This window comes from Thalassophryne amazonica, chromosome 7, assembly GCF_902500255.1.
Source record: "Thalassophryne amazonica chromosome 7, fThaAma1.1, whole genome shotgun sequence".
NCBI lineage: Eukaryota > Metazoa > Chordata > Actinopteri > Batrachoidiformes > Batrachoididae > Thalassophryne > Thalassophryne amazonica.
The window spans coordinates 116,357,341-116,382,992 of NC_047109.1; the positions used below are offsets into that span (position 1 = coordinate 116,357,341).

The window sequence follows — 25,652 nt, forward strand, 5'->3', positions numbered from 1 at the left end:
CCGTACTGGGACACATGCCCATCACGGACAGCCGCGCATCATAACGACATGCACGTGTGCGTGCACATGCGTTTCAGAGAAAAAAAAATCTGTTACACAATTATATCTTTTGGAGACAAAATGTTGGTTTACAGAGTTCATCTCTTCGTGTTCATTCAGGTCTGGGAGCATGTGACACCGCGGAACCACCGGGGCTCTGGGTAGCAACCACCCAGGTGGACAACCGGTGCACTCCCGTGTCTCTAAAATAACCATCTATCTGCCTCAACCAGGTAAATCATGGACGTCTCCACGGTCTTCTCCAGCTACCAGGGTCCTCAAAAAACAGGTACCTGCACACTGAATCGCACACAGAGAAACGCGCCATGTGATAAAAATGTCGTAACTGACACTCCCTCACAATGCAAGTGATCTTCCTCATCCTCGTCTCTCCAAATAACTGCTCATTTGGTACAAAGTCATTCGAGTGGTACCACAGGATCCTCTGAAGACACCTAGTAACAAAGTCGTGACCTTAGGTCACTTGTTAGTGTCAAAGTCTCACAATCAGGCTGCACCAGGACCATAAAGACTTGGACCTTCGTTCACCTGCAAAGACCTCATCATCACCAAACACGTCTTTCCAATGACCTCCACAAGTTCTTCTCAGTCACCTCTCAATCTGAAAGCCGGAGGACCGGGAGACATGTACATCACTGCCGAGAAAAGTCACCCCACACACACACACACACACACACACACACACACACACACACACACACACACACACACACACACACACACACCCTTAAAAACCCTGAATCTTAGTCTTGATCCAGGACACTTTAGCATTAAGACTTGGGACAAAAGTTGAGGTAGGTCACCCGACAACCTGCAAATTTATCACTTGTCACATCTCACAGCTGCAGCGCCTGAGAAGCTGCATGAGGAATCAGAGACTCTGGGTTTTTCCTGCATGAAAACAAAGATCCAGATGTTCAATGACTTTCTGGACATGGACATCAGGACGCCAGTATCTTTGCAGGAGAACAAAGGTGGTGCTGCCTGTCAGGATGAACAGTTGTGAGACGCAGATGCTAACCAGTGACCGAAGGTGATGTCTTTGCTCCCAGGTCTCTTCGGAGGATCCTGGGTTCCGCTGGAATGACTTTGTGTCAAATAAACGGTTACTTAGGCAGTCCAACATCAGAAGTATAACTTGGATTGACAAGGGGACGTCAGATATGACCCAGGTCTCTCCTGGCTGTGGCTGATAGATGGTTACTTTTGTAAGGTGGGGAGGGACTGGTTGTCTGCCATCCAGGACTGAAGGCGGTCCCATGGTACAGTGGGACGAGCACCAGTGAAAGCTCCCAGCTCACATCTCACAATGTCAATCATGTTCCAAGGTTAGGAAGATCCACAAACACAAGACTGACTGACGTATCAACTAAAATAAACTGAATATTTCTTCAAATCCTCAAATATTCCTTGTCATAACATCTCAAATTTGAGGATTTTCTACTTTTTGTGTTTTGCATAATTTTATAACAAATTCTGACTGAAGTCGAGTTCAGGTCCGGCTGACAAGCTGCTCAGCACAGATCAGCACAACCCAAGATATCAAGAGGAAAAAAAGAAGGACTTTGACAAAGTGGTGATTTCCTGCTCTAGACGACTCGGCGCCAAACGTGGCAGCTTCACATCTTCTCATTACTTGATGACTGACAGACCAAAGAATCCGATGATGATCATTTCAAAGACTAATGAAAGTGTTGGTTGCAGCTGTTGGGTTGAGGAGTGGCGCTCACCTGTGTGCTGGCGCCGGTGTTTGGTCAGGGCGTGTTTGGTGCCTCCTGCAAAACCACAAAGGTCACACAGGTAGGACTTCTCTCCTGGAGAGAAAGAGTCAAAGACCAGAGGAAAAGAAAAGACAGTTATTGAAGAGAGAGAAAGAACAGAGACAGACAAGACCACAAGAGGAAACTTTCTCATTCATTTGAATTCAAGATGTGACGTGATATAAATGACAGAAGTAAACACACATCAGTCTGCACTGGTGGTTTTGACAACATGTCATTATGAAGTCATTCATACCAATCAATCACAAATACTTTGCTAATCAATATATGCTTGATCTAGGCTTTTTGGATGTTGAGATCAAAAAAAAAAAAAATTGGTTTTCAGACCGAGTTTTCCTTGGCCCAGACATTTGACCAAACTACTCCAAAATCTAGAGCAGACATGGGGCCAAATACAAAAGTATTTGTATTTGAAAATACTTAAAGTAGACCTGCATTGAAATAAATGCAGTCAGATCTTTGGACCAAAAAATGACTTATATTTACACATAAGATCCTTCTGAATGTAGTAAAGTAAATCTGCAAGCCCAGATCTGTCATTCAACGGAGAAATCTTCATTTAAAAATGACAAATTTACAGCTAAAATTTAGCCCTCCGCAAAACTGTCATCACATCTGGGACGCTGCCGAGACGTCAGAGAGAAGACACTATCCCAGCATGCAATGCGCGCGCCAACTGTAATTTGTGGATTTACGTCAGTTTGCATCTGCACCTTTTTCTTGTCTTATACGGAAGGATCTACTTTTTTTAAAACTTCATATTGTCTTGCAGCAGGTTTGATGAGTACACATTTCTTTTATTTGTGCTTGAAAATTATTTTGGGGGACTTTTTCATACGCCCGTTTGATTGAGTGGTGTTGCATTGAAAATCTACTGTCTTTAGCCTCCGGTGTTACCATCGCGGGGTACGGAGGCAAGACCCGCAAAGAATCCAAGTCATTAAAAAGATATAAACCTCTCTCAGCGGCCACGGAGCTCTGCAGCTCCGATTGCCGAGACATGCGGCGCTGCGGATTTTGCCGCAAGAAGTCTGTCCTTGCAGCAACAGGTGTCACCGGCCGCTCCGCATCAAAACAGCGAGCGTATTCTCTGGACTTGTTGCCAAGTTGGCCGCACCTCCATTCAGTAGACAGGGAGGTGGTGCCGGCTGCACAGCAGACACGGGGGCGATGTGAGTGGCCCACTGCGGCGTTTACCGAGCCCTCAGACTAGGTAAGCACATCGGAGGCAGTCAGAGCGAGGCGTCGGAGAAGAACGGCGCCTGCTGTCGATGATGCCACTGATCTGAGCATGCAGAGCTGTATTTCACATTCATTGCAGCTTACTTTTGGATGTTGAAACCAGGATGTGTATAACAGTAACATTAGTAACAGATAAAATCAATTTCAATGCAGGATCGGACTGAAGGCGGGAGCACTCTGTCTTATCTCTTACGTCACTGCAATGACCCGGATGTACAAACAGTTTTCGCGGAGGGTCAAATTTTAGCTGCAAATTTGTCATTTTTAAATGAAGATTTCTCCACTGAATTACAAATTTGGGCTTGCAGATTTACTTTACTGCATTCATAAGGGTCTTATAAATACATATCAGCTATTTCTTTGAGATTTGACCACATTTATTTCAATGCAGATCTACTTTAAATACATTTTTTGGAGTATTTGTATTTTCTGATTTTGAATTCAAAGTATTTGTATTTCAAATACATCGCCGATCCCAAGTATTTCCAAAATACTTTTATAAATACTTTTTCAAATACTTTTCAAACTTGGGAATCTCTGTGACACCGTGTTGAATATAGATTGTGATAGTCTGATTATTGCCTGTGATATTATAATAGTGAATTTGTGATAAAACATTTAATCCTTTACTTATCAATAGTATTTGTTCATGCTATTTTCACAATAAATTGTCACCAGTTTATCAGTTTTTGTGTTGATTTGTTGTTTATAGCTCATAGAAAGTATTTGTATTTGTATTTGAAATACTCAAAATATAAAGTATTTGTATTTGAAAAAGTACAAAGTATTTGTATTTGGAATTCAAAAATCTAAAGTATTTGTATTTAAATACAATGCAAAGTATTTGACCCCACGTCTGATCTAGAGATCCAAGTCACACTGCTGAAACTGCATAATGTCAACCTAAAAACAAACGGGGGGGGGGGGGGGACCTCGGCTGATGAGACTATTTCAAAGTCACATGTTGAGAGAAAGAAGGAAGAAAAAAAATCCTTTCTGTAGGGTTGTGTGGAGGTGTAACTGTGTTATTTGAGTTTTAAAATATAACTGCTGTTAAACAGAAACTGACAGTTTATTCTTCTGATTTTGGAAGTTTTTTTTTTTGCTTGTCCACTTTTTCCTTTCTTGGCCATGTTTTCAGTCCTTTCTGCGGGGTTGTGTGGAGGCGTGACAACAGCAGTTGAGTTTTAGAATGTGACTGATGTGACTGTTGGAAGGGCTTTTAGGCTTCTAGCTGTGGTTGGAGTAACCATATGTCGAGAAATTGTTGCTGGTTGCGTTGCCCGTCACAGCTTCACGGTGCAGTGGAACACAGACGGACTTTAAGTGGCTATTCCACAGAGCGCTGTTTTTTTTCCTATTAAATTATGAATAGCAGATCGAGGGATATTTTGAAGCATCACTGTAACGTCTTGATCCGTCTTTGTCAATCTTGAACAAACCTGGCATATGTAGTACTTACAGCCATCAGCGGTACTGTTCAAAAATGTCAGAACTACTTAAAAATTTCACCCAGATTCTCAAAACTGTTGATAGCACACTGTAACTTTGGGGTTCTCATAGTTTTAGTGGCTTCAGTCATGTCTGAACGTCTTTAAGCGAAGTATCCGTGGTGATTTGAGGTGTGCAGCCAGTACACTGCGAGTGCCGTCCCAAGCCCGGATAAATGACTAGCGTTGTGTCAGGAAGAGCATCTGGAGTAAAAGAAGCCAAAATTAAAGTTGCAGAATACAAATCGACTTTCCAGACCAGACCGGTCGAGGCCCGGGTTAACAACGACCGCCACTGGTGCCGTTGCCCAACAGGGTGTCGGCGGAAATTGGGCTACTGCTGGACGAAGAACAAGAAGAGAGGTCTGTACTTAATGAGCCCACCTGTTAGGAGACAAGCCAGATGAAGCAGTTTCATCCCGTGTTTGCACTTTTTTGGATCATGAGCGATCATAGAATGGCGCCCTGTGAAATAGCCCTGTTAACTTTAGTACAAGAAAACAGATTAAATCTAGGCTCCAGTCATCCAAATTTATGCATCTTTGAAAGTAAAAACACACTTGTACAGCGGGAAGATGCGAGCACTCACTTTGGACCTCGTCTACTCTGCTGCACTGCAGTTTATGCACAATTAGTTTTTTCCTCCTGCGATGATTACTGAGGCTCCACATGACCAAAGCTCACACCGACCCACTCAGAATGCTTAAAAACCAAAACTCAAAGCAACAGAAAGAGACTCAACTCCGCTGAGTGACATCTCTGGCTTCCTAGGAAACAAGACACGATGACACGACATGACCTTGAGTTGACTCGTCAACTCCCAATGAGGTCGCAACGACTGACGAACAGAAACCTCGACTTAAGACCAAAGAGGGGGGAAAAAAGTGAGATAATAGACAAGGTGAACAATGCAAATTAGGAGGGCGAAGAAAAAAAAAAAGGAGGTGGCAACAGAGAGAAGAGGAGCAGATGAGCAAAGCAGAAGTCACAGACCACTAGTGTAAATCCATCAGAGCTCTCACAGCTAACTAATTCCTCCAATCAGATGGATCCGTGTAAATATGTCAAATGGGGGACGGGAAATTGCCACTGTGGTTTATTGACTGTGATAAAATCTGAAAAGCACGGCTGAACATAATTACATACTTGTCAGAGCCATAAAAATTAGCTTTATTATCAATGGGATGGTTTTGTACAACTTCATTTGGGGGTGATGCCTTCCAGATGGGGAGCGTGGAGAGCTTTTTTACACTCCTCCTCTCCTCTCTGCATCTGGCTTCGTCATTAACAGCATGATGTGCTCGCTCGCTCGCTCACTCATTGCATGCACACACACACACACGGCAGCATTTGTGTGCAGATAAGACACAGATGTACATGTGCACATACACCCACAACAGATGCACACACACACACACACACACACATGCAGATCAGCATGCACGTGGTGCGCATATTTGCACACAACGACCCATTTGGAAACAATGAGGTCGGCGTAGATTTTAACGTACACGCTGCACGTATGCATATTATGTTCAGTCAAGATCACCATCACTTAAATATTCATCTAAATGCTGATGGTGAGCTGCGGCTGCACGGTGAGAGCACATCGGGGCGACTCTTCCAGCTGGGCCTCAGCGCTGAGAACAGCTTTCACCCAGTCTGCAGAGACAAAGCAGCCTCGAGTTCCCTCTATTACACCCATTTAAAGCCACTCGACTGTGAGAAGAGTTTTAATGCAGCGCCGCTTAGAAGAGCCAGAGAGAAAAAGCTTGAAAAAGGTGCAGCCGGTTCATACGGACCGGCTCAGTAACCGCCACGTCTGAAGTGGTCCAACTGTGCAAAGCTTCAACTTTATATTGTTTGGGATTTATGTTAAATTTCTTTCGATGTACATGAGGAAGCGCCCCTGCAATAAGCAAAACTAATATGTTTTTCCTTGTTTTATCCAAATCAACAACAAACACCTGCTTACTCAATAAGACACGCCCACTGAGAGAGCCACTGCCTCCAAACAAGGAAGGATGGGGGCGTGGCAAGCAGGCGCTCTATTGATTTAAACCACACACACACACACACACATATGTGTGTGTGTTTCTGCTGAGGTTTTTCAACTAAACGTAATCCAGAAAGTTTGCCACATCAAGTAACGCAAACATCATCTGCAGAAAATCCAACTTGAAGTGACATCATCAGTCGTACTGTTCATCTTTCTGGCTAATTCAGTGCAATAAACAAACAAATAAGTCAAGACTAAATTAAATCAGGGGGACATAAAATCTCTCCTACATTCATGTATGTCTAAATGTGAGCGTTACAAAAGATCAGGACAGACCTTTTCCTCCCATCAGGAAAACTGCCGGCCCCTCAACCCTCCTGCACCCCCCCCCCCCCCCCCGCCCCCAATCTCGCATTACGGCCGACGCTACAAGACCCCACCAAGGAAAAATCCATAGCCATCAATCCCTCAGCCCAGCCGTGGTCGCCACAATTATTCTTGAGGAGGAAACGCTGGCAATAAATTACACGTGTACTTTTCATATGCTGTTGTGTGGCGGCGAGCCCTCTGAGGATGGCGTGGACACTGAGGTGGGGTGGCATGCTGCTAAAAGAGTGATGAGCTGCTGTCAACGTCATGGGTGTCTCTGTCTGGAGGAAGCTTCATTTAAGCACATTCACTGTGCTCATGTTAAACATCCTAAAAAAATAAAATAAAATCTCAGAATCATGTGACCGTGCTGAAAAATTTTGCTGATCTAAGCGCCATGTGGAGCCAAAATGGGCTGGAATCCTGTGACATACTGCATGTCCGGTGCACTCTGTGAGACACGTCCACGTCAGGCTGTGGGAGAATAACAGAGGGGGCGTGGCAACAAGCAGGTCCTTTACATTTAAAGCAACAAGCACAAGGACCAAAGCTTAATGACCTGAAACTGGGATTTTTAACCTATTTTTGCCCTAAATCACCTCAGTGTCTATTGGGTTGTTTTTACTGTGCATCCAGAAAGTATCCACAGTGGTTCACTTTTTTCACATTTTGTTAGTTAGTTAGGTTTATTACAAAATTCAAAGAATACATTAAAACATTCCATACAGTTTCATACAGATTAATAAATACATTTGTAATTGGGACACCTTTAAAGCAGTCCAAAGCTAATGAGCTGGGCCCATTAATATTTAAATACAGCAAATGTACAATAATTACAAATCTAAACCTACTTTTACCTATCATAACTAACCTACTTTCAAAATCTACAACAGACTAAGACAATAATGTTCACATTTCTTAAATGACAAATATTAAAAGTATTATGACACATCAGTGTAATAAATTCAGACATATAGGCCTGTGGGTTTTTCAATAGACATGAAGTCGTCAGCTGGTCGAGTTTTAATTATATTTTGCAAGTAACTCTAGTTTAAGTTTCTTTTTGAAAATATGCAAAGACAGGGACTTTTGAGTATTCTCACTCAGGTCATTCCAAATTTGTGGACCCTTACATGTCACACTAAAACTAGTACTTTTCAACTTCCTACTTTTACCCTTTAGGTGTAATTTTCCTCTGGTGTTATAATGATGAGAGGAAGTTAAAATGGGAATGAGCTGACAGAGTCTATCATTAAGTCTATGCACCACAGTGTACATGGTACAGGCATTGTGAAATAACTTGCACTCTGTGAGCTTCAGAAGTCGATATTTATAAAAGAGAGGATCAGTTTGAGAGTTATATTTGGCCCAAGAAATGGCTAACTTTCTTTTGTAAAGTTTGTAGTTTTAAAAGGTAACTCGGGTAAGTATTACACAGAATAATATTGCAATAATTTAGATGAGGTTCGAATAAGGACCTGTAGAGTCACAAGAGCCTCAAAGGGGAGGAAATACCTCACCTTAAAGAATAGTCCAACATATTTAGTGTCTTAAGTAATTTAAATGTTGACTGAAATTGAAAAATTCATCAATTTGGATTCCAAGAAATTTGATTGATTCAACTCGTTCAATCACATTATTATTTATATTAATTTGTACATTTTCAAGACATTTCCGATTTCTGCAAGAACGAAATATAATACATTTTGTTTTGTTCATATTTAATGACAATTTATTACATTTGTTATGTTAGTATTTTCCCAAAATTGAGTAAATTTATTTTTTACCTCAGAATTCTTCTCACAACACCCCATAATGACAACATGAATTTTTTTTTAATTTTTGTAAATTTATTAAAGATAAAAAAAATACCCTCTAAGAAATCACGTGTACATAAGTATTTCTTAGCCTTTGCTCAATACTTAGTTGATGCACCTTTGACACCAATTACAGCCTCAAGTCTTCTTGAATATGATGCCACAAGCTTGGTGCATCACCTAGGGATGGTGCCTGGTTTCCTCCAAATATGACACCTGGCATTCACGCCAAAGAGTTCAGTCTTTGCTTCATCAGACCAGAGAATTTTGTTTCTCCTGGTCTGAGAGTCCTTCAGGTGGCTTTTGTCAAACTCCAGGTGGGCTGTCATGTGCCTCTTACTAAGGAGTGGCTTCCATCTGGCCACTCTACCATACAGGCCTGATTGGTGGATTGCTGCAGAGATGGTTGTCCTTCTGGAAGGTTCTCCTTTCTCCATAGAGGAATGCTGGAGCTCTAACAGAGTGACCATTGGGTTCTTGATCACCTCCCTGACTAAAGTCCTTCTCCCCGATCACTCAGTTTAGATGGGCGGCCAGCTCTAAGAAGAGTCCTGGTGGATCCTAATTTCTTCCATTTATGGATGATGGAGGCCACTGTGCTTATTGGGACCTTGAAAGCAGCAGAAATGTTTCTGTTCCCTTCCCCAGATTTGTGTCTTGAGACAATCCTGTCTCAGAGGTCTACAGACAATTCCTTTGACTTCATGCTTGATTTGTGCTCTGACTGTGGGACCTTATATGTAGACAGGTGTGTGTCTAAATCATGTCCAATCACCTGAATTTACCCCAGGTGGACTCCAATTATGCTGTAGAAACATCTCAGGGATGATCAGTGGAAACAGGAGGTACCTGAGCTCAATTTTAAGCTTCATGGCAAAGACTGTGAATACCTATGTACATGTGATTTATTAGTTTTATTTTTAATTAAAAAAAAAATCTAAAAAAGAAAAAAGAATTTTCATGTTGTCATTATAGGGTGTTGTGTGTAGAATTTTGTTGAAAATGTTTTGAAAGAATTTTGAACTTTATCCATTTTGGACTAAGGCTGTAACATGAAGCTCTGTGAACAGGTTTAACTCTCTGAACCTTAAACTGTTTAGTAATTTTTTTTTTATTGTTTTGCTCCTGTCACACTTTCAATCCACCTGCAAGTCCTGCACCTCTGTCCTCTTAAGACCCAGCAATGCATTTTTGTCACCCAAGACAATTATTTAATGAATCTTAGCTCAGTCAGAGATTCACTTAATTTTTGTCACACAATTGATGATCTCAGCAGAGTCTTTCAACGCTTCACAGTCCTGCAAACGAGTGCAAAATCTTTAGATTTTACCAAAATCTGGATTGAGCAAATAGTTCAATTTGGTGAGTTTACTTTTTAAGGTGACATGCAGAATAAAGTGACTCTGTTGAAATATAAGAAAATTTTGGAGCACCCGGTTAGTTAAAGAACTGTAGTAAATCTGAAAATCTGATAATTTATTTTATTATTATGACTTTTTTTTTTTTACATCATTTAGTCATGGCAGTTTTTAGAAAAACAAAATAAAAAAAAATCTCTTTAAAGCTGTTGGGTGGTTGTGTGGAGTTTATGATATCTGGTGAGCTGTAACATAAAAAAGAGGTGTAACGTGACAGCTTTAAAATCCATCTTTCCTTCTAATCCGTGTCTTCATCTCAAACACCTCTTTCTCTTCTCGCACCGTTTCTGTCCCACAGTAAAACCGGCACAGCCGCACAAATTAAAACTCAAAACTTAAATCAAATTACAGGTCGCAAACACCCCTTTAAATCCCCCCCCGCCAGAGCAGACAAACTCGAGACGATGATCTCGAAAAAAACTAATGTGTCTCCACTGAAAGCTCTTCAACTTTTCTGGGCAATTTGAATATCGGCTCATCACTTCCTTTTATTGTTCCCGTGATAAACCTCAACCCGCCGCCCCGCCAGGAATTAAATACGGCTTTTTGTGAGACAATAGAACTTTGAAGTCAAAATATACAACCTTTCTTTGCACGTGTGTGTGTCTGTGTGTGTGTGTGTGTTTAAAATAACCCCGGAGGAGTCTGCATGCAGCTATAATTGCCTCCCTCATTAGTTATGTTTTAGCAGGAGCGGATGGGAGGGCAATTAATTTTACCGCTTAATTTTTGACACGGAATCCGCTGCTGTATTGATGTGTTCGCCATTTTGGGTCTCATTTTTCAGGGAAATTAATTGACAAAGTGTGAAGATTTATCAGCATATTGCCAGATTAAGCGACAAACAGAGGCGATGAGGAAATCAATTGTGGCCCTGTCGCTGTGCCCCCCCCCTCCCGCCCCCCAGGAGCCTGGGAAACGCTGGGTGGGTCACAGCCCGTGCACTTATTTATTTATTTGAGTCCCTCATTCATCAGCTATTACAAATGACCCTGGTGGTTGACGACCATTGAATCCTCACCCTCCACCCGCGACGGGTGTGTGCTGAGGGAGCGATTAACATAAAAAACACACAAATCAGACGGGAACAATGAATCGTGTTTGAGGCAGGAGGCCGGAGGTGTTAACTGTTTTCTAAAGTCTGGACTTGACTGCTGATACGGTTAAAACACGGAAAACCGGGAAAATACACATCACTGATTTTATTCTCTGTGTGATGCTTTTTTTGTGCAAATGTGTTGAAGAACAGACTGAAACTGTTCTCTGATGAACTTGAGGAATTCAGGGAGCAGATCCCTCTGTCAGAGCCAAAATGTTCCAGATCAAACTCCAAACAAAATCCCTCATATCCATCTGCTCACCAAATTTCACCAGCATCCTCCCACAACCTTCTAAGTTAAATGTTGCTATGCACCAAACATTTGTCTGGATCTCAGTTTCCAGAATATTCCGGATCACCTCCAAAATTGGATCACTTATTTCCCGGAACATGATCGGTTTACGTAACAAACTGCATTGAAACCTGTTCATTACTTTTTGAGTTATCCTGCTAAGAAACAGAGAAACACACTAGAGGTTTGTGAGAGAGGTCACAAAATAATACAGCAGAGTGGCAAGCTACGAGTAGACGGGTGATTCCATCGTCCATCCAATGGCTGACCAACATCTCCCACCATGATGCCACACCCCTCAAGCTGCTGCGCACACACCAACTCCACTGTCGCCACTAAAACGTTGATATATATTTATTTGTGTGCACTGCAGAGATCCACAGAATTAAACTTGAGCAGTGATAAATATGCACTTTAAGAAGCCAGAGAGCGCACAAATGAGTGGAAACAGCTGAGATGCGCCGTGCGACAGCAGAAATGAAGCCTGCAGATTTTTGGCCAAACACCCACTAACATTTTTTTAAGTAAATTTCATGCCGCATTTTTTTTTTCAGTGCACAAACCATCTGATTGGTTATCACTTTGTGCACATCATCGTTCCACACCTGACACACATGTACGTCTTCACCCCGTTACACCTCGTTCTTCAGCGACAGACGAGTTTAACTTCTGAGTTTCCACCTTAATTTATATTGAATAATCAGGTCCCATCTTATCATAGGGACCTCATAGTACCATATCACCCCAATAGAGCGCTTCGCTCTCAGACTGCAGGCTTACTTGTAGTTCCTAGGGTTTGTAAGAGTAGAATGGGAGGCAGAGCCTTCAGCTTTCAGGCTCCTCTCCTGTGGAACCAGCTCCCAATTCAGATCAGGGAGACAGACACCCTCTCTACTTTTAAGATTAGGCTTAAAACTTTCCTTTTTGCTAAAGCTTATAGTTAGGGCTGGATCAGGTGACCCTGAACCATCCCTTAGTTATGCTGCTATAGACGTAGACTGCTGGGGGGTTCCCATGATGCACTGTTTCTTTCTCTTTTTGCTCTGTATGCACCACTCTGCATTTAATCATTAGTGATTGATCTCTGCTCCCCTCCACAGCATGTCTTTTTTCCTGATTCTCTCCCCTCAGCCCCAACCAGTCCCAGCAGAAGACTGGCCCTCCCTGAGCCTGGTTCTGCTGGAGGTTTCTTCCTGTTAAAAGGGAGTTTTTCCTTCCCACTGTCGCCAAGTGCTTGCTCACAGGGGGTCGTTTTGACCGTTGGGGTTTTTCCGTAATTATTGTATGGCCTTGCCTTACAATATAAGGCGCCTTGGGGCAACTGTTGGTTGTGATTTGGCGCTATATAAATAAAATTGATTGATTGATTGATTATGAGAATCAGAGCCGCGTTTGGTGAAGGAGTGAATTTATCCACTTTGAACAGCAGGGTTCAGTGTGTCAGGCAGGAATGTGACCGCCGTGAACACAGCAGCGGCTACCAGACGCCAATTACAAAAGGCTCCGTGTGTGTCGGAGGTCACGGCGCAGAGACCCGGTGTAGCTTTTTCAGACGTCGCTAATTGAATAAATTCCTTTCGCACAGTAAGATGTGAGTATATGAAGTTCTGTCCTGACTGTCCTGTTTCCGAAGCGACCGCACCAGGTCTGTTTTTCCAGCTTACGTTCCATCACTCTTCTTTGGCCGCCCCTCACACTTCACTCACTCTCTTTAGGTTTGCATTTCTACCTGCCAAACTGACAGAGACGCACAAATGGCAGCGCGCATCTGACTGCGGGTGACAGCGAGGTGACAGGCGGGTGACAGCACGACGCCGCCTCCCTGATGGGGAAAGATGAGAGCTGGAAAACAAATGAAAATAAAACATTTAATTATGTCACAGGTGCTTTGGCGTTACATCACCGTTAAAACACCTTTAAAATAAGATCTGGCACGCACACACGTGGCAGACACGCGTGACGGGTGGAGGGCCCTCCTGCAAGCGCTCAGTCAGGCTGTCAGGCCGCTGCTTCCACACTGACTGAAAAGACCATCGAACAGCAGTGAGGACGTTCCTGATGCTCTTCAATTGTGGGAAAATTTACAACTTTAGCTACAACAACAAGATTTGTGCTACTGATGTGTTTCAGGCCCAAATGGAGCAAAAACTCCCTCGAACTTAACCTGCGAACACGTGTAAGAACTACAAGGGAGGTCAGAGGCTTTGTGCAAACTGCCGGTTCAAACCAGGTTTATTGTACTCGTATATATATCGATTCAAATCTGATCCCTCGACTGTTCACATGTCATATATCAGATGACCAGATCCAATCTGTGTGTCAATGTGGCAATCCTCATTTTCAGTCTGATCCATGGAGGGTGTTTTAGTAATGACACCACGCCTGGAAGTGGAAGGAGTTGACATTGTACCCTCAGGTGCAGAATGGATCAGAATAGCGCTGGTACTGACATAAATACACTAGGGGTCAATCAATTATCAGCCTGGCCAATTACTGCCACTGATAATCGTTCAGCCCCTAATATATATATATATATATATATATACAGTAGTGTTCAGAATAATAGTAGTGCTATGTGACTAAAAAGATTAATCCAGGTTTTGAGTATATTTTTTATTGTTACATGGGAAACAAGGTACCAGTAGATTCAGTAGATTCTCACAAATCCAACAAAACCAAGCATTCATGCTATGCACACTCTTAAGGCTATGAAATTGGGCTATTAGTAAAAAAAGTAGAAAAGGGGGTGTTCACCACAATAGTAGTGTGGCATTCAGTCAGTGAGTTCGTCAATTTTGTGGAACAAACAGGTGTGAATCAGGTGTCCCTTATTTAGTGCAGCAGATAACAGAATATTTACAGAGGAATCCTTCAAAACTTGAAAGAAGCACCAAAGTTGGCACAAATACTCCTTAGACATTACTCTTTTGAAAAAACTGAGTAGCCACTTGAATTTTCAGTAGGCGGCCAGGTAGGGGTCAGTTGAATAATTACACAGGGGTCAAAATATTAAAATGTTTCAATCATATTGAAAGCTATACCACATTATTTATCTGATCACAATGATACCAAAAAGGTATAGTTTGGACTATCTATGACTGAATGTTATGGAGTTATGGGGTAAAAAGCAAGAAAGGTAACAAAGGTCAGCATCAGTTTGTACAGGGGTCAGATGTTAAAGTTGCTCTAAATATTGTAAAATGTGATGCAAATTATTGGTTGAGTTAATAGGGTTTTAAATAGGAATAGTTTGCACTATGTGACATGCTTAGTTGTCACATGTCATAGAATCCAATGAATGTCGACATTGCTCTTACTTTACCTTGCAGACCAAGCATTCAACACTGTCAAAACTATTTCATTTATTAATCCTATTAGTTCAACCAATAATTTGCACCACTTTTTACCAAAATTGGAGCAACTTTAACTTCTAACCCCTGTACAAACTGAAATTGACCTTTGTCACCATTCTAGTTGTTTTTACCCCATAACTCCGTAACATTCAGTCGTAGATAGACCAAACTATACATTTTTGGTATCGTTGTGATCTTTCAATATGATTGGAGCTTTCAATATGATTGGAGCATTTTTAAATTTTGACCCCTGTGTAATTCTTCAACTGACCCCTACCTGGCCGCCTACTGAAAATTCAAGTGGCTACTCAGTTTTTTCTAAAGAGTAATGTCTAAGGAGTATTTGTGCCAACTTTGGTGCTTCTTTCCAGAAATAAACAATTGTTACAGTTATCTGCTCCTCTAATTTAAGGATGAAGCCAGCACCTGTTGAACTTGCTTTTCTCTTTGAAAGCCTGAGGAAAATGGGACGTTCAAGACATTGTTCAGAAGAACAGCGTAGTTTGATTAAAAAGTTGATTGGCGAGGGGAAAACTTATACGCAGGTGCAAAAAATTATAGGCTGTTCATCTCCAATGACCTCCAATGCTTTAAAATGGACAAAAAAAAAAACAAAAAAACAGAGATGCGTGGAAGAAAATGGAAAACCATCAAAATGGATAGAAGAATAACCAGAATGGCAAAGGCTCACCCATTGATCAGCTCCAGGATGATCAAAGACAGTCTGGAGTTACCTGTAAGTGCTGTGACAGAAGATGCCTGTGTGAAGCTAATTTATTTGCAAGAATCCCCCGCAAAGTCCCTCTGTTAAATAAAAGACATGTGCAGAAGAGGTTACCATTTGCCAAAGAACACATCAACTGGCCTAAAGAGAAATGGAGGAATATTTTGTGGACTGATGAGAGTAAAATTGTTCTTTTTGGGTCCAAGGGCCGCAGACAGTTTGTGAGACGACCCCCAAACTCTGAATTCAAGCCACAGTTCACAGTGAAGACAGTGAAGCATGGTGGTGCAAGCATCATGATATGGGCATGTTTCTCCTACTATGGTGTTGGGCCTATATATCACATACCAGGTATCATGGATCAGTTTGGATATGTCAAAATACTTGAAGAGGTCGTGTTGCCTTATGCTGAAGAGGACATGCCCTTGAAATGGGTGTTTCAACAAGACAATGACCCCAAGCACACTAGTAAAGAGCAAAATCTTGGTTCCAAACAAACAAAATTAATGCCTCGTAGATGTGAAGAAATCATGAAAAACTGTGGTTATACAACTAAATACTAGTTTAGTGATTCACAGGATTGCTAAAAAAGCAGTTCGAACATAATAGTTTTGAGTTTGTATCAACAGCAGATGCTATTATTGTGAACACCCCCTTTTCTACTTTTTTTTACTAATAGCCCAATTTCGTAGCCTTAAGAGTGTGCATATCATGAATGCTTGGTCTTGTTGGATTTGTGAGAATCTACTGAATCTACTGGTACCTTGTTTCCCATGTAACAATAAGAAATATACTCAAAACCTGGATTAATCTTTTTAGTCACATAGCACTACTATTATTCTGAACACTACGGTATATATATATATTCACCCACCAAAAAGTTTCCTTTAGAGGGGTGAGACTCACATGTAAAATTGTTTGCCAATCAGAAGTTATTTAGAGGTGGTCACCAAGGTCAATAAACATTGAAAATCTACCGCGACAATCGGCATTGGTGCAATAATTGAAATGTCATATCTGCCACTGTTAGAACTATTGACCAATTATCTGCCTGCTTTATTATCGGTGCCAATAACAGGATCACCCCACTTTAGAAAGATTCAAAGGATATTAAAAAAAAAAGTAGACAACAGTCGGGTGGCTTGGTTATGTGGGACTACAGCACTCATGGTTAAAGTGGGACATATCTAGTCCTCAGTGTCTCACCCGTGTGTGTCCTGTAGTGGTCCTTCATGGCTGACAAGTTGAGGAAGGTGTAGTGGCAGGACGGCCAGGCGCACTTGTATGGTTTCACTCCACTGTGCAGTTTCATGTGGTTGTTTAAGGCCCATTTTTCACTGAAGGAGCGCTCGCAAACGGTGCATTCAAACTTCCTGCAGCAGCCAAAGAGAGTAGAAAGAGAAGGACAAAAAAAAAAAAAAAAAACAACAAAAACAACAACAAAAAGAACAGTTACGTATTTACTGATCCCACAACTAGTGGAAAATCTACCTTGTGAATCAGACAAAGAAGGTTGTTGGTTACTCACACCTTCAGAGACCAGGACCGAGTGACACACACACACACACACACACACACACACACACACACACACACACACACACACACACACACACACACACACACACACACACACACACACACACACACACACACACACACACACACACACACACACACACACACACACACACACACAGAGTTGGTGTGTCATGTCTGTATAAGCAGGCATTGATTTTTCTGTCCTGGCCTGCCACCTCCTCCATTTATTCTCTGCTTTGCACCAGGGCCCAGAGGACCAGAGAAATTCTGTTACAGTCCGTCCACACACACACACACACACACACACACACACACACACACACACACACACACACACACACACACACACACACACCCCCGCAGGGCCAGCAGGGAGAATGGAGTTCACCTGTCCAGCATCCCTTACCACTTAGCCAGGGCTAAATGAACAGTTAGAATGATTTTAGCTCCCGCCTCTCGCTGATCCTCAACCACAGCTTCTCTGGACAAAGTCTTCAGTCACACCTCTTTTCCATCTTTACGCAGAATAAAGCCCCCATAAGAGCACAACACACTATGTGTTATGTAGTCAGGACCACATGAAATTTGGACATTGTCAGTGTTGTTACAGCATATTGACATCGGAAACAAATGCTGAACAGCAGCAGACAAAGTTTTTTTTTTAACTTTTAGGGTTTTGGTCAGTCTGAGTTTGACTGCAGATGAAGTGTCTTGTCCACATCTTCTTGTAGCACGGGTAGCTCTACAATAAGAACCTTCCTCACAAACAGAACAGACACACTCATGTACACACAGGAAACATACAGTATTAGTATGTGGAGATGATGTTCAAGTGTTAATTTTCATGTACAGGCTGTGTCCCACTTCTAACTTCTGTGTCCCACTTCCCACGTCTGCACCCTTCAACAAACCATTTACTACAAACACATACACACAAACAGACAGACAGCACATGTGTTACAATCTGTTGATATTTGTGTTCAAAACCGGTCCAAACATGGAGAAACCCTGTGTATACATTCAGCCTGCCAAATCAAGAACACCCTCCGATTCCAGTTAAGCAAATCTGAGAATCAAGAGAATGCATAAGTCCTGGTCAGACTCATGAACAGGAAGGCCAGAAGAGAGCATGAACAAAAAATACATAAATAAATATGTCATAAATACTTTTTTTCATTGCAATTAGCAAGACAAGCACAGCCATAATGGAGTCAGTGAGTTAGTCTTGAAATCTTGGATTCTTGGTCCAGAAAACATCCCATTCTGGATCATGAATGAATCCTGGAACAAAATAATTATATTAGCAATATATTATTGAACTTTTTTTAACTTACATTTTATTAAACTTTGTAACACAATGATACAAAACAACATCAACATAAATATGTCTGGGTAGCACATTATTTTTATTAATTATTTTGCTTAAACAATGTCCATTTTTTTTACATTTCTGGTTCCCGTAGTCTCAGTCTATGTGTTAGATATTCCATTAAGAATACGTCCTCTATCGTCTTGATCCCCTTGGCCCTTTGATGGTTGCATCAGATTGATAAATAGTGCCATCTCGAAAATTAATCCAATAAAGGAGTTCGTGTTTCAGTGGAACTGTGTATATCAAAACGTGGTACAGGACATTACAAATAATTTTCCAAAAATCCAAGAGTTTTGGACATTTCCAGAAGATATGGGAATGGTCAACATCCATCATCCCACATTCTCTGCAGCATTTCTGATGCATCTGTAACTGTTCACTTTTTAACTTGGGTGTAATAAAGAATCTTATCAGGTTTTTCCAGGCAAACTCCGAGAGCTGGTAGATGTACAATGAAATTTCCATGTTGAGCCAAATCACATCATCAATTTCTATATTAAATTATTTTTCCCATGTTAGATAATATCTGTGCTAATTCTTTGTTTTATGTTAGCTATTAAGTATTTCTGTTATTTGTTTGGAAGTTCTGAGAAATATAAGTTAAGTTTTACTTTATTATGTGTCCAAGTTTCAGACACAGGGAGATCGCCCCCTGTTGGTGAGAGCCAGTAACATTAGAAATGTGAGACTAAACCACACCCATGTTAACACCCACAAGGTATAAAAACTGTTGTATGACTCATTTTAGGGGCCTTTTCACAAGATGGACTCTGTCTGTGAGGGTCCCAGGCCTGGTTTCTAACATGACCTTGAATAAACTCAAAATGAGGGATACAATGGTTTGGTTTTTGGTAAGGGGCAGAATCTTAAATAAAAAGAACCAGGGAGAAATAACACCCACTTTATTAATATTATCAAAGATCTTTGTTTTCCAGTCATTTCATATAAATTTGTTGTACTTATTGTTTCAGTACTCTGGAAAAATAATTTTCTTGGGGTTAAATAAAGTTGATCATATTAGCAGCTATTCTTTGATATGTTTTGTTGGCACAGTGGGCATGTCTGGGCAGGTTCAGACAAACACACCTTTTCTTTGTTTTAGGTTGGACCTCTGGCAGCAGCACTCTGTACCAATTAAAGCCCCCTAATAAGCGCTCGCGCGTCCGTTCCACCTTTCAGGTCATATTCATTATCTGCTTTCACCTCCAGAAAACACCATCAACGTTGTCAAAGTCTAAATGTTTCCAGCTGATTCTAAACTGCAAATCAGAACAGAAACAAAAAGTGTGTGCATGCATCGTGTCCTTTCATGTGGCCTGGACATCTGTCTATCCTTCATACAGACGCCTACAAGCAAACCAAAGTGTTTTTTTTTTTATCTCAGCGTAGGACGTTTGCACCTATATCCATCTGCTGCGTTATTAGGCTTCAAGAAACACACAGAAGTAAAAACAATAGAAAAGCCTGTCTTTGAATTAATCTTTACCCTGCGCTATAATTTAGGTGGAGGATGACTAATGTTCGAGTCATAAACAAATGAAGTCGGGTTTTGGGGCGCATTTGTCTTGCAGCGAGGGCCATGTTATTTTAGGGAGGGCGGCTGTCTTTAAGTCCTGATTGTGTTGCTTAATCCCTGTGGTATCTGTTTCATAGCGAGCTGCGTGACACTCACCTGCACAAATAATGACGCCGAGCTGCATGTAGCATGTGTCTGAATCAATAATTCAAACTCATACATCTTCCTTACTGGAAGAACGGGGGCCAGCGGAGAACGAGGAGGAGGGAGCAGATGATAGAAAGCAAAACGTGTTCAGAGCCTCCGTATCAATCTATAGCTTCCATAAAGACAAATATGAATCTGATATGGATGTTGAGACAACATTTAAAGATAGTTTACGAGGAAAGATGAAGCAGCTCTCATACGGCGCAGGTGCTCAGATACTGTACAGGTTGAAGAGGAGGGCCGGATGTGGGCAAGGATCTCACAACGCAACATGTATTGCGTTACAGTATGACAATACATGGGCCACAATATGATACATGTGCCACGATACAATACACAACACGTTACATGTGCCACGATACAATACACAACACGTTACATGGGTCACAATACAATACACGGGCCATGACATGATACATGTGCCACGATACAATACACAACACGTTACATGTGCCACGATACAATACACAACACGTTACATGTGCCACGATACAATACACAACACGTTACATGGGTCACAATACAATACACGGGCCATGACATGATACATGTGCCACGATACAAAACACAACACGTTACATGGGTCACAATACATTACACGGGCCATGACATGAGACATGTGCCACGATACAATACACAACACGTTACATGTGCCACGATACAAAACACAACACGTTACATGTGCCACGATACAAAACACAACACGTTACATGGGTCACAATACATTACACGGGCCATGACATGATACATGTGCCACGATACAATACACAACACGTTACATGTGCCACGATGCAATACACAACACGTTACATGGGTCACAATACCATACACGGGCCATGACATGATACATGTGCCACGATGCAATACACAACACGTTACATGGGTCACAATACATTACACGGGCCATGACATGATACATGTGCCACGATACAATACACAACACGTTACATGGGTCACAATACATTACACGGGCCATGACATGATACATGTGCCACGATACAAAACACAACACGTTACATGGGTCACAATACAATACACGGGCCATGACATGATACATGTGCCACGATACAAAACACAACACGTTACATGGGTCACAATACATTACACGGGCCATGACATGAGACATGTGCCACGATACAAAACACAACACGTTACATGGGTCACAATACAATACACGGGCCATGACATGATACATGTGCCACGATGCAATACACAACACGTTACATGGGTCACAATACATTACACGGGCCATGACATGAGACATGTGCCACGATACAAAACACAACACGTTACATGGGTCACAATACATTACACGGGCCATGACATGAGACATGTGCCACGATGCAATACACAACACGTTACATGGGTCACAATACATTACACGGGCCATGACATGAGACATGTGCCACGATACAATACACAACACGTTACATGGGTCACAATACATTACACGGGCCATGACATGAGACATGTGCCACGATGCAATACACAACACGTTACATGGGTCACAATACATTACACGGGCCATGACATGAGACATGTGCCACGATGCAATACACAACACGTTACATGGGTCACAATACATTACACGGGCCATGACATGAGACATGTGCCACGATACAAAACACAACACGTTCCATGGGTCACAATACATTACACGGGCCATGACATGATACATGTGCCACGATACAATACACAACACGTTCCATGGGTCACAATACAATACATGGGCCATGACATGATACATGTCACAATACGATATGTATCATGATGCATGGACCACAACACAATATGCATCACGATACATGGGCCATGACATGATACGTATCAGGATGCATGAGACATGATACAGTGCCTATCACGACATGTGAGACACAATGAAGTAAGTATCACAATATATGGACAACGACACATCACGATACATGGGACACGATATGATACATACCTTGAGACATGGGCAAGGATACAATATGTACCATGATATGTGGGAGATGACACTGTATTGCCACACACTGGTTTATGACACATTTTAAAACCAGACAATACTCATGATACATAATTGATAACACAATACTCATCATACATAATTCACTGCAAATTTTAAAAATAGAGTTGAGAATACAACTTATGTGCCACCTTGGCAGTCTAACATTTACATTATACTGAAAACTCAGTGGACAAACTGATTCAAAACCATCTGATTTTAAATTTCCATTCCACTTTCTTCGATCAGTATTTTGTATCACACACTGTCAATGAACACACTGAAGTCAAAGATGCCGGAATGTCATATGACAGTAAAGTGCAGAACCTTTTTCTTCGCCGCTTTGAAAATCCTTGGCTACTATGTAACATCACCAACGTTGTTGATTTCCCACTATGACCAAAGCATGAAAATGCCATTTGTTTTATCAATCATTAATCTCCATTTTGGTTTTAAAATCAAAATGTATCCATCTGCACTCTGGCAAAGTGGGTTTTGGTTTTTATTTAAACTTCCAAATAGGCCCACCATTTCTGGAAGTGTTTCTGGTGTAAGAACGAGGCTCTAAACTCGTCTCAGCTGCTGAGCAACTTTGAAAAGGATTTTATCTTAAATGGATTATGGTGGAGAGATTCAAAGAACATTCTGGATCAGGATAAAATTCTTGTAAAATACATTGAACATTTGAAAATTTGAACAACACTGCTGCTCCTGGACTATGGCTTTGCACACTTCTGGGAGTCTTGTGCAGTAGCACAATTCCAACATAGCACTGTTCCCACTTGGGAATACTTCAGATTTGGAAAATACACAGGCATTGCTTCTTATATTTTTTGCCATGCTCATCTAATGCCAGAAGTGGCAGGATGCCACACAGCAGGAGGCAACCAGCCTACGAGACCAACAGTGACATCTACAGGACAGGAGGTTGCAGTGATCACAGCTATTTGAGGTAATTTTAAGGACATTTTATGCTTCAACATTTGGGGAAGGAGATGTATGAATACAGTATTATGAGGAGGAAATATTGCAGTATTCAGCTGTATTGATTGTTTCTCCCCAGCCTGGTTGTCCTCGCTTTCTTGTCACAGACATGATTTGACCAACAGATGCACGTCTCCTCTGCCTTTCCTTCCCTTCCGTCCTCACTGCAGTATTTATAGAGCAGCTCGTCGGCGGTGCCACCGTGGGAGAGGTAAATAAGATGAGTGAAGAGATGCTATCTTTTATTGTACGCATTATGCACAACACTCCTACTTTATGAGCTAAACGGGCCGTTGTTTATCATGCGGCGTAATCGCAAAGTCGGGCAGGCAGGCCTTGACGTGGGCACGCTGCATGCTGGGACTGCAGGAAAAACGAGAGAGAAAGAGAAGAAGGCGTGGAGAGCAAGGAAGATGGAGGAGTCGGGGCTGGCAGAGGTGCCGATCAGTGGGGGTTTGTAAGGATGAGAGGAGGGTATGCGTCTGTTTTTATGGGATCAGATAGAGCGCTTTGATCAGGTCCCCGTGTGTCAGATCCCGTCACGATCCACCAGCTCGCCCATACATATGCATACCGCCTCTAAACAGCCAGGCGCCATGCAAAACACGCCAAAGGTAGGAGGTGGGGGGGGGGGAGAGAGAGAGAGAGAGAGAGAGAGAGAGAGAGAGAGAGAGAGAGAGAGAGAGAGGTGGTGCATGCAGAGTTATGCATAAGTGTGGAGGAGTGGAGGGGGGGAGGAAAACGTGGAGAAGAGAGGCAGAGAGAGAGGACTGTCAGTTTCAGAAAGCCAACGGAATAATTTCATGTATTTTTATGTAATATTAACAATAAAGCTTTGATCAGGCACCAAGATCAGATCAACACAGCAGCTCACGCACCACGGAGACGTTTACCTCAACATGCACGGGGAAGAGGATTATGGGTAATTCACAATAAAGCAGATTGCAAAGTCCAAACAAACTGACAGCGAATGGTTCAACTTCAACACTGCGAATGTTAAAGTGTGTAATTACAAAAGTTAATTGCAAATGTTAAATTGTTTAACCACCGGATCACAAAGATGCATCAGTGGGTTTTACAACCTGTACAATGCACAGCGCCCTCTACAGACAGTGAATAAAAAGCTACCGCTACCACAAAATATGTCCGAGAGGGTGAAGGATCCAGAAACCAACAAAAAGAGGAAAACAAGAATGATCTGTCATACAGAGAACACTGACTTTATTTTACAGGGGTGGTGGCCAAGTGGTTAGTGCACTTGGTTTCAGTACAGAAGGTTCCTGGTTTAAACCCCACCCCTGCCACATTTATCCATGTAATGTGGTGTTGTGTCAGGAAGGGCGACCACGATTGAAAACAAGAGAGCAGCCGAAGAGTCTTACTGTGTATGGTGCGTCCAGAAAGTATTCACAGCGTTTCACTGTTTCCACATTTTCTTATGTTGCAGACTTATTCCAAAATAAATTAATTAAATTTATTTATTTTCCCCTCAAAATTCTGCACGCAATACCCCATAATGACAATGTGTATTTTTTTTTTGGGGGGGGGGGGGGGGTTGCAAATTTATTAAAAATAAAAACTAATAAATCACATGCACATAAGTATTCACTGCCTTTGTCATGAATATTAAAATTGAGCTCAGGTGCCTCCTGTTTCCACTGATCACCCTTGAGATGTTTCTACAGCTTAATTAGAGTCCACCTGGGGTCAGTTTAGTTGATTGGACATGATTTGTAAAGACACACACCTATTTTTAATAAATGTGCAAAAGTAAAAAAAAAAAAAAAAAAAAAAAAACTTTTTTCCATGTTGTCATTATGGGATGTTGTGAGTAGAATTCTGAAGAGGGGAAAAAAAATCATCCATTTTGGAATAAGGCTGTAAGATAATATGTGAAACGCTGTCAATACTTTCTGAATATATATATATATATATATATATATATATATATATATATATATATATACACACACATACACACACACACCATGGCTACACTACCTTATGCATTCTTAAATTGGAACTCTTAAAAAACTAAAATATCTCAAAATAAATGTCTTAAATTTAAGAACGATACATTACAGTGTTGCTTGAAAAGTGTGTGAAGCCTTGAGCTTTTACACATCTGAACTGACATCAAATAAAAAATAAATTAATAATAAATTCAGTCTTCTTTATACTGTATTAAAATTACTAAAATGAAGCCCTTTTAACTCACAGTGAAAACTCATCTCTGCAACACGACACAAACAAAATAAAAATATAAAAGTCAAAACAATGGCATGTGTAAGTACAGACAAGTGCAACACAAGTAAATTTATAACCTGTTTTCTTGAGGCAATCAGGTGATGGACACATGAACTTTTCCAAATCTGACTGGAGAAGGCAATCAGTTAAAAACTG

General features: G+C 41.5%; 1 protein-coding gene across 2 annotated transcripts in view; it reads right to left on the minus strand.

The window, feature by feature from the left end:
• znf407 (zinc finger protein 407) overlaps positions 1 to 25,652 on the minus strand; it is a 403,712-nt gene that overhangs the window by 158,540 nt on the left and 219,520 nt on the right. For both annotated transcript variants that reach the window (XM_034175400.1, XM_034175398.1), the window contains 2 exons: positions 16,851 to 17,017; positions 1,791 to 1,874 (listed from right to left, as the gene is read on the minus strand). In XM_034175400.1, the coding sequence (XP_034031291.1) occupies positions 1,791 to 1,874; positions 16,851 to 17,017 (251 nt within the window). The remainder of the gene's footprint in view (positions 1 to 1,790; positions 1,875 to 16,850; positions 17,018 to 25,652) is intronic.